Here is a 16,361-nt window from a genome sequence, read left to right as displayed (position 1 = left end):
TCACATTAAATATTGCTTTCCTAATAATGTGTCCAGTCTAGAGATCTCCCTACACACATCCCTCTCCATTCCATGCTGTGGGCTCTCAAGTGTGACTCCCATTTCCACAATTCTTGAGCATCGGTATTCACTTATCACCTTCACACATCCCACATGATATGTTTTTCATCTTGTAGGTAGCAACGATCTTGGGTTCAGAGGGAATTTGAGAAGATCCTTGGGGCACCACAAAAGGAAAAGGAGAAGGTAGAGTTTTGAGTTTAGAAGGAAAGTTTTTACTTTGATATCAAATTAAAGGTAGCCTTTTGAGTTTGCAAGGAAAGTTTTGCTTGCACTGCAAGTTTGGTTTGGACAACAAATCAATTAAAAACTAAATAGCATGTGGCTATGATTTTAGAATGTCAAGAAATGGTGACTCGTCATAGGTGACTCTTTTTCGAGGCAAAAAATCTCTCTAGTTTTTGTCAGAGCATGTGGAGGGTGTTTGCCTATTTATGTGCTTTGGGTAGCGCAGGGGAGACCGCTAGAGCAAGCAAGGAAGTTCCTCTCTCTTACTCTCTCTTTGTCTGTTACATGGTGGGAAGCATTGTAGGGAGCATGACACGAGCTACATATCAGGTTGCTCTAGCATGGTGGCAATTCTGTAGCAAGTTACATGGGTGATTAATTAATTGTGTGTGATGATTGATCAAGCTTGGTATTAAGCAAAAATATTAATTGCCGTCGTGCCAAGGCTTCTACTAGTTAAGCTCATGACTTTCTTGCACATCAGTGGTGGAAGAAAGGAAGGTTACACAAAGAGAGCTGTAGTCTCAAGCTGCAAAGCTAAATCTTCTCTCATCACCGCAGAGAGGAAGCAACGAAACTTGCTTCCGTTCTTTCCCAAGCCAAACTCCTCTCATCGCTGAGGGCAAGCATTGCAGTGCCGATGCCAAGGGAAGCATTGTAGTGTGTATGCGAGGAAACTTGCAAGCTAAGGCAATGCAGTAGCTGAGGGGTCGAAGGCAATTTGAGCGGGAATGGGGGCTGCCAGACTGACTATTTTTGATAAGAGGGATGATGGGGAGGGAATCTGTTTAGATTCAAGCTAATAAAAATAAAGTAGAGCGAGTAAGTCATATTTGACCTTCAAGAACGATAATGAAATCTCTTTATCTGTCGCTCTCAAGAAACATGGAAAAGCACCAAAGCAAAGGTTGCTTTTTATGTAGCGCAATATTTGTCTCCAAAGCATAGTTTTCTCATGACAAGTATTATGATGAAAGATGGTCATAACAGTTAAAATCATACGAAAAGAAGGGCATAGGACACACTCTTACAAACCCTTATAGAGGGAGCGGGGGAGCCTGTCCTCAGCCACATTTCACAGTTGTTCCAAAAATCCTTTAAATTGAGTAGATCGTGTAGCAACAATGTGAATTTTGCTCATATGTTAGAGAGGAATGTGCTTGATGGATCTGTAGTGATAAAATCCGGTTAATCATCCACTATGCACTAAGGACATGTTTTGCAATATTAGAGCTTGTGTCTAGGTTTAGTTCCTTCATGATTATGTCAGGTTTTTCATCTCGATCAGCATTTGTGTTGGGATTGACTATTGTGATGAGAAATGATACAAAGTCAAGGATTTCATTTGTGATGCTGAAATATATTAGTCACTTCCATAAAAAGCTGAAGAGAAGTATTCTTACATGTTCCAACACCTTCAAAAAGTCAGAAAACTAGTCATTCATATAGCTAATTTGGGAACTCATTCAAAGTACTTAAGTGAGTTAATAATAGAGTGTACACACTATTTTGGATATAAGCTGGTTACAGAAATGTTTAGCATAAGGGACAAAATATAGAAAATCAAATTGTTTTTTTTAATTTCATTTAACCTCCTATTGAATTGTGTATTGGTCAAATAGACAGTTAGAACCATGAGAAATGAAAAACACTAGTGTTATTAAGAAGATATGACTACTTTTGTTTTCGAGGTAAAAAACGCTTCTCCAAGGGAGGAGTAATGTTAGGTCAAGTGTAGAGCCATGACAAACAGGTGGTATAGAGGTCTCTATATAGCTAGGCTGAAGGACCCATATATAGTACGGTTGGATGGAGAAGAGCACGTGGCTATTTCCAAACCCTTACATTACAACTTGATAGAGAAGCAAGCTCATCCACTCCTTCACTTCTTCCCACACCAATATCAAATTTTTTCTTAAAGAAAAGGCTAGCTGTAAGTTTAAGGTGGATGTACAACATCAAGAAGAGGTTTGAAACATTGGATTCATTCCACGACTACTTCATGATGCCACACTAGATTCCAAAGGAACTCAATTCTCATTCGCTACGATGCAAGATAGGGAGTTGGGAAAGTGGTAAGGAGTCCCACTGACAATGGCCTTTATATGCGTAGAGTGATTAATTTTTGACCACATTAGAGATTGTCGTCCCAACATGTTCAACTTAAGAACTTCCCCCACCGTGGCAACATGGTCATTTTCAATATAATTTTCGAGGCTGGTGGACCACTTAGCAACTTCCTGCAATGCTCCAACCATTGTGTGCTTGCAAATACTATCATATTGCATAGCTCTAAACAAGGCATTTCTTTCAAGATGTGGCATGAATGGCTCTCCCTTGAGCATTTTTAAACAAAAGTAAAGAAAAAATGGATTTGAGTGTTTTAGTTAGATGATCGATCTTTGAATAAGAACATTTCAAGGGGGAATGTTATGTGTATACTCGAGGGGTAGATAGAGTGCAATGTAGGTGGAAGTTATAAGAGACTTCACAGTTAGAGGTCGAGGTGCTAAGCATGCCAATACTGCATGTACTATATATTTTACAATATCACGGTAAGCAATTCCTTGGATATGTGATACATTTGCATTGAGAACATCATGGTACTGAGCCCAATGTAATTGTCAAATGATATGTTTGCACAAACATATCGAGAACTCGAGTTGTTGGTCGTGCACTTGCAATTTGCATTAGCGTACACTTTATCACATCAGCAATCAAAATGGTCATATGGTCACATGTTATTTTATTTGATTTTTTAGAGAGTACAAGAACTTTGAAACACACACACACACCCTATGTACAACGGCCTCACAGGTAGGGAAAGAGGCATCCCATAACACACACACATCCGCAAATGGGAAAAGTCCCTAAGGACTTAGACCATGTCTAGAGGTTGCCAAGGGGAGATTGAACCGAAGATGTTAGGCACATAGGCTATGACTCTACCAACTGAGCTAGCACTGGTTGACTATAGTCACATGTTGAGAGAATGGACGGTGCAAGATTGTTCCCTCCACTTTACAAGGGCGCTTTAAAGAAAACATGTTTCAAAGGTGGTATAGCATGCCAACACATCGATTATAAATTTATTGGAAAAGATGTTATACCATGCCAAAAATTGGATTTGGGACAAAGGATAGGTTATAATGGGGGGTCATTTATTTATGTCATTCAATCGTAGGTGGTCCCAATGTTTTTTCATTAGTATTAACAAGAATTAGTTAAGATGCCTATGGGAAAAGTAAAAAGGAAATTAAAAGATGAAGAAGCATGCAAGGTCAAGTGAGGGCCGCACAATGGCAAGACATGTCAGCGACTGATGGAGCACGGGGTGAGTGTCAAGCATTGAGTCGAATTGCTGGCACTTACAATAAGTGATAGCAAGCATCATTGGAGGAAAAGGGAGAGGGGCTCGATGACCGGAGATGTATTCTTATTTAAAAATATGGGAGAGGTCTCGTAGCGCTGAAGGAAGCCTATGTGAAGGAGTGGTTTAGATCAATGTACTTTAATCGATGTGAATGCATAGGAGTTTGATTTTGAGTTCAGCTGGGAGTTTCTCTACAGGGTATGTCTCGAGTTGTCTTTGTGTCTCCGCATGCCCCTTTGTTTCTTCGCATGCCCCGTTGGAATGTTCGAGAAAAGTGTGCCTCAACTTAGCCTTGATCCAGTTGAAAAACCGAATCAACCGGTTTGGAAAAATTTTAATAAAATAGAGTTAAATTGCAAAAAGTGTCGATGCTTTTGCAAGCTTTACTCTTTGAATTTCTTAAAGGGAATTTTATATGTTTTTACAAGGAAAAATTACCCAAAAAACCCTCCTCTTTGAATCTCTTAAAGGGCCTTTTATTATATGTTTGTTACAAGGAAAAATTACCAAAAAAACACTCCTAAATTGTGGACATTAGCAAAATACTCCTCAAATTTCAAAAATTACCAGAATACCCTTGTATTTATTTTGGTTGGATTGTTCAAGATTTCTCAATGTTTATTACCTCCCAAAAAAGGCAAACATATCTAAAGATAATGAAGCAATTCATCTTCGAAGCCTACAACTCAAATTCTAATTTTAACATTTTGTATTGATACACAATCAGGTTTCTTATGAAAAGCTACATTTTTTTCATCAATCTCACAAGCAGGGGTATTCTTGGAAAATGAAGGGCATTTTGGAAATTCATGAGCAGCCGATTACATTTGGTCACTCTTTAGGTTGTATTCTTTTGTTGTTCTAGTAGATGGGATACAAAATCTGCAGCAGCTGGAGTGTGCCCTCATCATTCATTCAGCCAGATATGTCGACGGACTTGACAGCAGACTTGGGCTCAGGCAGGGCCATCTTGGGCACCGTCACGGTAAGCACGCCATTCTCCATGGCAGCTTTCACCTGCTCCACTTTGGCATTGTCAGGCAGGCGGAAGCGCCGCAGAAAGCTGCCTTGTGCCCGCTCCACGCGGTGCCAGCCGTCGTCGGACGAACTCTCTTCCTTCTTGCGCTCACCGCTGATCTGTGGTACTCGACCATCTTCCACCTGCACCTTCACATCCTCCTTGGCCAACCCTGCACAACATTACACAGATTTGACATAGCTTAGCGCCACGAATCGTTCAGGGGGAATTAAACCGCGCGCATGGTTGGGATGTGATTTCTCCTCAGCAAGATTCACAAAGCACGCCAATGCCTGAATACTGCCTTGAGGACAAGGGCCATAGGAACCCCGCAGCGCAAGAAATGCACAACTAACACCCTGAGCTCGTGCAAACTCTCAGCCTTAAATGCATGCAGTTTCTGCCACGAAGAAGATGCAGGTGGGCAAGGGCAAAAGGAAGTCGTACCTGGCAAATTGGCCTTGAAAATGTGGGAGTCGGAAGTCTCCTTCCAGTCTACCTTCGTGTTGGCAACGGCGGTAACATCACGGGCGAAGGAAGGGTGCTCAGGGAAGCGCATGAGCGAGGAGGAGAAAGGGAAGGAGAAGGTGTCGAAAAGCAAAGACTCGAAGGGATCATCGCTCCTGCGGCCACCGAAGAGGGAGATCGCCATTGCAGTGTGAGGTGTAGCTTGCGGTCGAGGTCGGCGATGGAAGATAGCAGCAGCGAAAAGGACGTGTTCACAGATTGACTGGGGTTTATGACGGGGCTGGTTCGCATTTTAAAGCCGAATCGCAGCACCTTTTGGACTTCTCTCGACCCTTCCGGACCTTTCTGCCCGGCCGGCCCAAAAGGTCTCCAATTTCCCACCCCTTGGGCGTTCAGAACTACTAGCCCAACGGTAAACACTCCCTAGCCCACATTTGTAGCTCCTGCTACCGTAAGAGGACGAATTGGGAGATTCAAGACTATCTCACGTCTGTATCTTCGGCCTTCGGCCCCCATATGAGGCAAGGCCATACTCTGTCTATATGACTCCATTTTTTCCCCTTTTGGGGGGACATGTAGTGGCAACATGCTTTGCATTATAGTAATCAAAATTTGAAATTATAGGTAATCTTTCCAATTAGATTGCTTCTTGTTGATATACTCTCTTAGCATATTCTCTAGCACTAAATTAATATTTACAAGCTATCTATTTATGTTTGGATGAGTAGTAGCATTGATATTGAAATGTTTCTCCCTAATCGTTTACAGATGGCCCTCCAAAAATGATTGGTAAAGATGGGCCACTAATATTTTCAATATTACGGAGTAATCTATCTAATCGATATAGATTATGAACAACCAACTTGGTTATCTTTAGAAATTGAATAGTGAAGTGAATAAACTTTATAAAGTTTTTAATGAAGCTAACCCTAAGGTCTTTAAGCTCCATTAGGTAACATTGCTCTTTAACATACCATCTCTCATTTGGACCCCTTAACCTTGGCCCCTTGTTAAAACAGATCCTTAAGCACATGTCTATATTCTAACCCTTGTTTGCATTTATTCTCCCACATTAAATGATCAGTTTAATATGAGAAAATCATTTGGATTGGTTAGATATTACATTTTATGACAGGAACATGGTACTTCTTTAAGCGACATCCACTAATCCAATTAGCCATTGGTTCACCATATAAAGTGGACAATTTAACTGCTCCACTTGGAGATACATCTTCAATGACAAACAATCCATTTCCATTTTTCTTGAATTCGGGAATGTGTTGCTTAAGGTAATAAACTAAAACTAGGCCCCCTTTTTTGAAGATTTTGGTGACTAAATGTGAATCAAAAAACTATTTTTGCTTTCGTTTTTGTGCATAGATGTGAGCTATGGCTGTTAGCCTTTGTTCATCAAGCTTTTCTAAAGCTTCAAGCCTTTCTAAAAATTCATGTCTTGTCCACTCAAGATCTTTAGCTACCCTTAGTGCTGGCAATAGAAATTCCATCGGTAGTATGGTATCAAGACCATAAACAAAGTTAAAGGGTGTAGCATTTAAAGCTGTCTTGAATGAAACTCTATAAGCCCATAGAGCAGCATGTAGATTCATTTCCCAATCCAGTCGTTCTGAACTAACCATTTTAGTCAATACTAAGCTAAGAATTTTATTCGTGTGCTTAGCTTTTCCATTTTCTTGTGGATGATATGGAGCAGATTTGTTATGGATGACCATAAATTCAATCAGTAGATACTCAATTACCTCATTGAGGAAATGATTTCCCCTATCACTAAAAATTTCTATTGGAAGTCCATATCTTGTGAGAATACATTCTCATACAAGAATGCGACTGTGGTTCTATCATCATTCTTCCTAGTTGCCTTAGCCTTTGCCCACTTGGTCAAATAGTCCGTAGCTACAATGATATATTGAGCTTGACTTCTATAATCAGGTGGCTGTATTGGACCGGCAAAATCTATGCCCCATTTTGCAAAAGCTCTACCCCCCATCATTGGTCTTAAAGGCATGCTATCTACCCTTGTTGGCATTTTTTCTCATTGGCATGCATCACATCTTCAAGCATATTCTTTGGCATTTGCAAAAAGTGTTGGCCACCATATGCATGCCATTAAAATTGCTCTAGTGGTGGTTTCACTAGAAAAGTGACTTCCAGCTAATCGAGCATGTGCTTGTTCTAGAATGTGGTATATATTCATCTTCATTTGTACGGAGACGCAAATGTTGATCTTTTCCCCTCCTATACAATTGGTTTCCAATAAGAGCATAGTCTCTTACTTCAGTTTCAATAGCTCTTTGGCGACGTTTAGTCATATCCTCTGGAAATGTTCAGCTTGTTAAGTAAGTAACTATATCGTTATTCCACTTAGGAATAAGTGAGATTTGAAATAAAGTCACATAAGCTACCAGTGTTTGTTTTTGGTATTCAAGACAGTCTTTCACAGATGAGTGAACATCACTCCTCATGGTTGGCCAAAATACTCTAAGTCTTAGGATCCGTTGCATAGTTTGGTCTTTTGCAAAGTGAAGTCCTACTATGGTAATGTGTGATTGATTTATGTGATGCGTTTTCTCCTCATGATTAATACACAAAATAAATATTCCATCTCGATTTATTTTGTATAGCATAGCAACTAGTTACATAGCTGATTGTCCAATTAATCCTGGTGTAATAGGAAGTGATATTTGAGAATCCACTTGAGCTATAGTCATCAATGAAACCATGTTTTTTGACCAACGGGGTATCATTTCCACGAAGAACAAATATGTATTTGGTAGATCATCTTCTACCCCTTTTGGTGGTTCTCCTAAAATAATCCTTGATAAATGATCTGCTCCTTGGTATGTGGTGCATCTTTTTACAACTACAGTGAAATCAAATTCCAAAAGAATGATGAACCATCTCACTATTCTTCCTGTGTGGCATGGCTTTTTGACAAAATACAATAAAGCTTGGTGGTCCACAAAGAACACAAATTTGCTGGCTAATAAGTAATGCATATACTTTTTTACGGCAAAGATCATCCCTAATCCTTCTCTTTTGGTGGTTGTCTAGTTTTCCTCCACCACCTTCAGCTGTCTACTAGAATAGGAAATGGAGAAATCGATATTTCCATCGCCTGGTTGAGCTAATATACACCCAATGGAAAAATTGGAAACATCAACGTGTACATGGAATATCTTATTCCAATCTAGTGCTTTCAATATTGGGACTGTAGTGAGAGCTTTTTTAAGCTTCAGGAAGGATTCTTCACACTAATTAGTCCATACAAAGAGTGTAATCAGGACACATGGGTTTTGCAATTATAGCATACATATAAATGAATCGTCTATAATATCCACAATGTCCCATGAAATCCTGAATCCCTTTGACTGTTGTCGGTCTTGACAATTCAAAAATAACATGAATTTTATCCATATTAGTCGCTATGCCGTTTTTAGACATTTCCTCATCTGGCCATAACTGTGTACTTTTTAGGATTTAAGCAAATCCTATAAAGTCTACGTTTTTTGAAGACCCTTTTGAGATGTTCAAAATGATCAGCTTAGATTGATGAACATACACATAAATCATCCATATATACTTCCAAGAAATTCCTAAGATATTCTTTGAAAGCATGGCTCATCAATCTTTGGAATGTGGCAGGAGCATTACTTAACCGAAAAGGCATAACTTTATAGGCAAAAATACCCCATTCAGTTGCAAAGGCAGTTTTATGCTGATCCTTTGGATCAACCAAAAGTTGATTGTACCCCAAAAATCCATCTAAAAATTTGTGAGCTTCTTTCCTGCAACTCGTCCTAAAACATGCTCGGTGATTGGAAGAGGGTAGTTATCTCTAATGGTGGTTGCGTTCACTTTTTTGAGATTGACACATACTCTTAATTTTCCATTTTTCTTGGGTACCACCACATTTGGAGACACCCAATCTATGTGTTCAATTTCATAAATGAATTCAGCTTCCTTGAGCTTTTCTATCTCTTCTTTGATCTTTTTGACAAATGTTTCATTATAAATATATGTCCATTGTCTACTCGGTTTTGCATCATCTATCATAGTAATGGTATGTTGATAAATTTTTGGATCAACACAGTTGAGATCTTTATAAGACCAACCAAATAAATCTCGGTATTCTCTTAATAAGCTTAGCAAAAGCTCTTCTTCTTCTTCTTCAGTCAAGTCATTCACAATGTAGGCATATCTGGGCTTTTCACTTGGTTCGGCTAAATCTATTTTCTTTGCATTTTCAGTTCCTTCATATGACTCACCCTGCTTTTTTACTTCCCTTTCAGGTTGTTCCACTATGATCTTTTAGTTTTGGAGAGTATATTTTTTGTAGTGGGATGGAACACTCATTCCATCTTTATTCTCTTCCTTGATTGTGTCCATTTCAATGGTATACACCTCCTTCAAAGTTTTCTTCAACTCTTGATATTTTTTCTTTCGTTCAACCCGTGTCATGGATGATTCATCATCCTGGTGCTTAGGTTTTGATTGAGTTTCCTTTTTCATTTTCCTTGGTGTTTTTGATGTACCTTGCTTGTTGTTTGAAAGATATCTACCCATGATTTTGTCTTTGACACAATCGTGTGCATCTGTCTGCATCAAAAACTATGTTCTGTTAGAAACTGATGACATAGGTCTAGATTTCAAGTTTTTGGTTTCTCTTTTCCTTCTATACCATATTTGTCTTCTTGGTTTTTTATTTGGGAAGTCAAAAAACTTTTCCTCTCCTCCTTTTAGGAGTAGTTGGGCTCTCACATGTTCTTTTTCTGATCCAAAATTATTGGATGTAGCTGAATATTCTTTAAACTCATCAAAAGCATCATAATAGAGGTCTTGAAAGATGTGTTGAGCTTTCAATAAGTCCCTGGGCTCTTGAACTTCATCTTCAATTTGAATGGTTGAGACCATTTGTATGGAAATTATGTTGTAGCCATCCTCATTGCAAAATTGAGTAGGCATAAATGTATTCATACACACATCCAATGTTGCCAAAATTTGATTCCATTCAAATGGATCAAACAAAATGCTCCGGAAAGGGTTCACGTATATATGTATCATCCGTGCAATCCCTTTCTAAGATACATTCTTCTCGTTTTGAACTCCCATTTTTGAAGCTCCACACATCCAAATAGGTGTGTCTTTGTTTAACCAAGATGGAAGCTTTGATTCAACTGAAGAGACTAAGTCAAATTCTTGAATGGGTGTTTTTATTACATCTCTATAAGTGTGATCTTTCAAATTAACCCTTGTGATTGATCCCACTTGCTTCAAGTACAGGTAATTGTTTCTCCAATCTTGAATGAGATGTACTTGCCGCATGAATGGCCTTCCCAAGATGATTTCATAATTAAGTTTCTTTTCAAAGTCCACTATCACAAAAGTATGTTGATAATCAATTCCACAGGAACTAACTATCACTTTTTCAAGCAGACCCAGGGGTTTTTCTATGTGTCCATCTGCCAATTGTAATTTCATTCGAGTGTGTCTAATGGCTGGTTTTCCCCATGATTCCCATACTGCTTTTATGGCTATGGCTATGCCTTCCCCGCTGTCCAGTATTGCCATGGTTTCTACATCATGATATCTCACCAAAAGGGTTGTGTTTCCTTCTTCACCCTCTTAGTATTCTCTGACTTTGTTCATAGGGACGGCTCTAATCTCCTTGTTATTCAATTCATGTTTCAATTTACCCATTTTTTTTGCAATTAGCCCCGTTATCCCCACTTTCTCTAGAGTTTTATATAAATCATTCCATAAATATGGTTTAATTTTTAATAGTTATCCCAAGGTAAGAGTACATTGAATGGGTGTTGATATTATTGAATGGATGTTCTCTACCTCTAGGGTTTGTTCCGCTCTTTTTACCTGAGTGGTTTTGCACACTATGGACTCATCTTTGTTGTCTCCTAAGTATGAGGGTAGTGTTTTTACAATCAATGGCTTAGACATTCCTTATGCTTCAGAACGGCAATCCCCATATAAGGATCGTATATCCATGTCCATATTAGGAGGTGAATTGTCTAACCAAGCTTCCTCTATAGGAGTTGATTTCAAAGTTATGCTCCCGCCCATCATTAATCTCTCTCACTTTTTCCCATAAATGTCCTGGCCAGTTTTCTTTCACGATCGGAATTCCATCTAAAGCATTTTCACTGTCAGGCACTATGAGTTCTAGCTCTTTAGTTTCAAGGTGGGGTTCTACCACCACTTTGGATTTCTCTTTATTGGTTTCTACCACAAGCTCCTCAGGTTTTTCTCATACAAACAGAAAGGTAAACGGTTTTTTATACCCCATACACAGTTAAATATGTTTTTTCATACCTTGGTACAAGTGCAGTGAGTTTTTTCCAATACGTATACACATAAAAGTAATTGATTGTTGTCTCTAAAGTACCACACACACAGATAGAGATGCATGAGAAAAGGTTTTTTAGACACATGGTTGGAAATACATGAAAAGCTACATACATAAGAAGGGATTAGTTATAAAACCCACATATACAGGCGTGCTTTAATAAAAAAACGTTTTAATTTTTTGGACTACACACACATATACATGCGCACAAGCATATATACAAACTACACACAGATTTTTATTCACATGTACACATACATCGATAGATACACATGGTGTGGCATTAAAAGTGAAACATGGAGATAAAATATAATAATTAGTATCTAAAAATATCGATTGAAGGGTGTAGCAATGACAAGATTGTAGAACATTGGACAAATAGACACATACAAGAAGAGTAACACAGATGATGACGACAAATAATAAACAGGTAATATAGTACATGAAGTTCTACTTTCACTTAGTTTCTTTTATTTTTATGTACTTTATCAAGGCAATTACATTACGAGTTGTTTTTTTAAGAAAAACCTCCATATTTTGGTTGAGAGCAAGCATGAATATAGATTATGCAAGCATGTGTTATGACAACCTCATGTGAGGGAAAAGGCAATGTTTACTTTTGGTTTTTTTTTTGAAAAAAGATTGATAGTACAAACAAGATGTCGTAGAAATTTTTACAAATTAAAAAAATTGGGTAACTTTGTATGTTAAAAAGTAGCTGTATATGTCATGTAATAGAGGGATTCCAATAGATGAATCAATAAATGAAGCAACAATTAGGTCTACTACAAAAAGATACTAACCACATATGTATAATTATTTGCTGATAAGCAGGGTTACAGGCAAACGGTTAGGATGTGCATCACTCAGGACACATTTAAGCGACAACAAAATCGAGACAAGCTCATGGTTGCACATAGTAGGCCAAAGAAAACCAAGCCAATAGCAGTTAGAGACCATATCTCCAAACCATGTAAACCCATTAAATTTTTCAAAGACCGTAATAGACCATATTTGCATAGGCAGGCTAAAGAAAACATAATATATACTTAGGAGTATGGTTGGGGTCTGGGATGTGACAGCAATAACAAGCAGTGGGGATTGCTTGGATACCTATCACCCATTTAGTACAAATTAGTTCTAACTAAATTGTCCTTGTGGTTGAAGATCCTTCTCATCTGGTAGAAGTTCCGGCTTAAGCTCCTACTTTGTCATGTATTAGAGTATTTTATAATGAATTTTATATCAAGAAATTCTTCTTTGTTTTGTTCTTTACACAATATGCTTTTGCAAACAGTATTTAAGTCTCTCAATACATGATTCTGAATGATGGGATTTTAATTTCAAACACACAAAATTTCTCGGGATACCTTTCGTCGGGTATCCATCATATACTGAGAAAACTTAATACTGGTATGATTATAATTTAAATGGTTGGTTTAATACCTATATGGTGATTGATTCAGGCTTTTTGGATTCCGTGATCTCTCACTTGTTTGGGATATGGTATAAAAGAAGACATTTTGGTTCCACCAATTGGTACCCAATGTATAATTTCTTGTTTCAAAGGAGTGGAATTCCACAAAAAGTTGCTTGATTTTAAGAAACAAGCTCTTATCACCCACTCTATATCTGTTTTAAATACAACTTCTATCAATGATTGCCTCTCCTCACTTATTCTCTCCAGAAAAGAGAAGGATAAGCTTTTGGAAGCTTTCAGTACCTTCCTAGCTAAATTACCCAGTATTGATGCACAAGATAGCTCAAATATTGATTTTTATTTCACTTCTCTACCCACTATGGTGAACAAGTTGTATTTTATCAATAACCTCCCTGCGGTCCCTATAGAAATTAAGCACTTAGAAAAGGTCATCAATCCCCTTTTAAATCTAGACCTTCTTGAAGAAGAAGAGAAAGAAGCTCTCAACTTTTTCGCAGATGCAAACAATTTATCCCCAGAAAGAGCAGTTTCTAAACTCTTTTCAGAAGTAGTCCCATTACTACCACCCAGGCAAGTGGAGTTGGATGCTATTTGACTTGAACACAAGCTCTGGGATTATGAAATATTGAACCATCGAGCACCTTTTACAATTTCCTCTCTAGGATTGCTTTGTAGCATACCCACTAACATTGTAGAATAATGTAAAACCCTTGCATTACATTCCAAACATCTTTTATCACAAGATGTTCTCTTTGAGCTGAAGCAGGTCAAATTATCCGATGTGGATGGTAAAAAATGTTCAAATTCCTCAATCATTGGTCACACCAAGGGACTTTCTCTTATGGACAGGGCAAAGGATCAAAAATGATTTCTGAGAAACTATTGGAATTCTTATAGACCCTTCCTCAAATGTCAATGCAAAAGGGTTGATGCAAATTCCAAATGTTCCTCTTCTATCATTTGGTTTGAACAATTTTTGTGGTACGTATTCCAAAATTTACCAAAGTTCTTTCAATTTTCATCAGGACCAGCACAAGTGTATGCCTTTATAGCTTGGGTAGCCTCATTTCCAACAGAATTAAGGTATGCTGTGATCATTTATTATCAGTTTCATGAGCACATGCTAGAAGCACCTTTTTCTTACAAGTGTGTGTATAACACACACACATGCACGCGCATGCGCGCGCACACACACACACACACACACACAATTTCTTGTGTGTTGGGTTTAGAATTTGCAAGGAGGTGTGGCAAGATGAGTGTATAGTTTGTAGCATGCACACACACACACAAACACACACACACACACACACACACACACACACACACACACACACACACACACACACACACGACCAAGTTTTGAGCTTCGACATCGGCTTCTTTGATTTTGACATAGACCTCAACGACAACATGGACCTTGGCAGCGACATCGACCTCAAGCTGAATTTTTGCAGTTGAAATGTTTTTGACATAGTAAGAGCGAGAGCGAGCAACTTGGATCTCCTTTGGCATAGCCTCATTTTTTTGGCACCATCTCGGCCTCAACCTCCCTAGATACCTTTGACATCGGCATTGGATGTTTGGATTCTTGGCAAGCTTCTGTCTGGCGGTGAAAAACGGCCATTGATATCTTCTTCTCAGCTTCTACATAATGAATGCAAAAGAGAGCAGTTCGGCTTTCCTCAGGACGCATAGCCTTGCCATCAATGGCATCGCCTTGCATCTCGGCTTACCACGAACTTGGATCAAGAGGGAGTGGCATTGTCTCTCCTCTATCACAGATTCGGAGCGGCTTGGCTCCGACATAATCTGCTCAGTGACCCCCTCAACATCGACTAGATTTCCTCCTTTGACATAACACATCCATGACACATATGGCTTTGATGATTTTTCCAGAGTGGCTCCGGCTTGTGATCTTAGTGTGTGCGCTTTTTCAATCGATGATGGACATTCTGGCTAAGGTTTTCTGCTCATAGGATGCATTTTTTTCTAGTGCGGATTATGATGCATATGTTATGTGTTCATGTATGACAGTGTGGTTAGTTCAAATAGTATTTCTAGCATGGTTTTTTTCAATTTTTGCTATGTATGCATATGTGGATATAGAGTGAACTAGATACAACTCACAAGTGATAGATTCATAGGTTTACATGGATTTTTGACAGGTACAATTATCCATAGAACCGTTCGTTCAAGAGTGAGTTACATTGACATGATTCTAGCAGTTTAGGTATTCCATATGTGGATTTGCTACTAAGACACTGAGTGTCTCTTTATACTCTATACAATTTTAGTGAGATTTTTTTAAATTTTCAAGAGAAACTGTGTCGTTTTTCCCCAGATTCTTGCCATGCTTTTTACGTATCTACAACTTACTCTCCGATGCTTTAACAGTCGATATTTAATTCCACTTTGACAATGATCAAGTTTTGACTCTCACTTTGATAGGTTTTGTCAGTTTCGGATAGAGATTGGTGTTTTTGTACCCACTCTTGTAGTAGGGATATTTGAGTATGCTCGTTGTTATAGATAGTCACAAGTTCTACAGGTTACAGGTACAAGTTCCTTGGAGTTGTCAGATTGTGTATGTAGTTCTATGGAATGAGTATTGAGCATCGTGTTTGCTCTCTATTCATGCATATGGTTATGCGTTTTAAGCTCTTTTCAAAGTTGTTTATCCCACAAATATGCGTCAAGTCTTTGGCACTGCTAGTGTACATTGCTTTGGAAGAGCTACATTTTTGCATTTGTGAGCATTGGATTGAGATAGTGGTCGCCATTTTGGCATGGTTTATGGTTGCGACTTTGCTCATATTTCTCTCAAGATTTTTCGCCATAGTTTTGATTTCTTGACATCCATTTAGCAAATATGTGCGATGTTTTAGTCTGCAGACATGACTCATGAGAGACGGAGATCTCGTTCTTGCCGATACTTGCATTGTTGGCAATGTGGTCATGCAAGGTATACTAGACATTGTTGCTTTTGACGTATGAGGCAGCGGCAACGATGTATACAAGATGCAAAGATGGTTTTGACAGATACTAGAGAGGTGGCTCAATATGCCAATGACAATGATGTCATGTTTACCTCTAGCATTCTTGTTACTTAGATGTCTTTGAGAGGGGGCACTACTTCCCATTGGTTGCTAGATGAGGATGCAGTTTTCCACATCACACCACATCGTGAGTTATTTAGCACTTTTTGTAGTGGGAGCTTTGGTGGTGTGCACTTGGCCGGTGGTTTGGCGTTTGACATTGCAGGAGCATGTATTCTTGTCGTTTCCTACTAATGGTGCATCATATGCACTTTGAGATATGTCACTATGTTCTTTAGCTGAGATAGAGTTTAACCTCAATGAGACAACTAGTAGATTGTGGACGTGAGATACTATAT

At 38.6% G+C, this 16,361-nt stretch overlaps 1 protein-coding gene across 1 annotated transcript; it reads right to left on the bottom strand.

Annotated features, from left to right (window-relative positions):
- Positions 1–4,337: 4,337 nt before the first annotated feature.
- On the bottom strand, positions 4,338–5,423 carry LOC147433697 (18.1 kDa class I heat shock protein-like). The gene is made up of 2 exons (XM_086490334.1): positions 5,127–5,423; positions 4,338–4,851 (listed from the first exon to the last, which is right to left on the bottom strand). Exons 1-2 carry the CDS (start codon positions 5,329–5,331, stop codon positions 4,577–4,579), a joined length of 480 nt encoding a protein of 159 aa, XP_086346460.1. The 5' UTR covers positions 5,332–5,423; the 3' UTR covers positions 4,338–4,576.
- Positions 5,424–16,361: the final 10,938 nt, after the last annotated feature.

The sequence above is a fragment of the Adiantum capillus-veneris genome, chromosome 19 (genome assembly GCF_014529385.1).
Source record: "Adiantum capillus-veneris isolate H3 chromosome 19, ASM1452938v2, whole genome shotgun sequence".
NCBI lineage: Eukaryota > Viridiplantae > Streptophyta > Polypodiopsida > Polypodiales > Pteridaceae > Adiantum > Adiantum capillus-veneris.
Note: the sequence above shows the minus strand (reverse complement) of the source record. Positions and strands in the feature narration are given on the sequence as shown.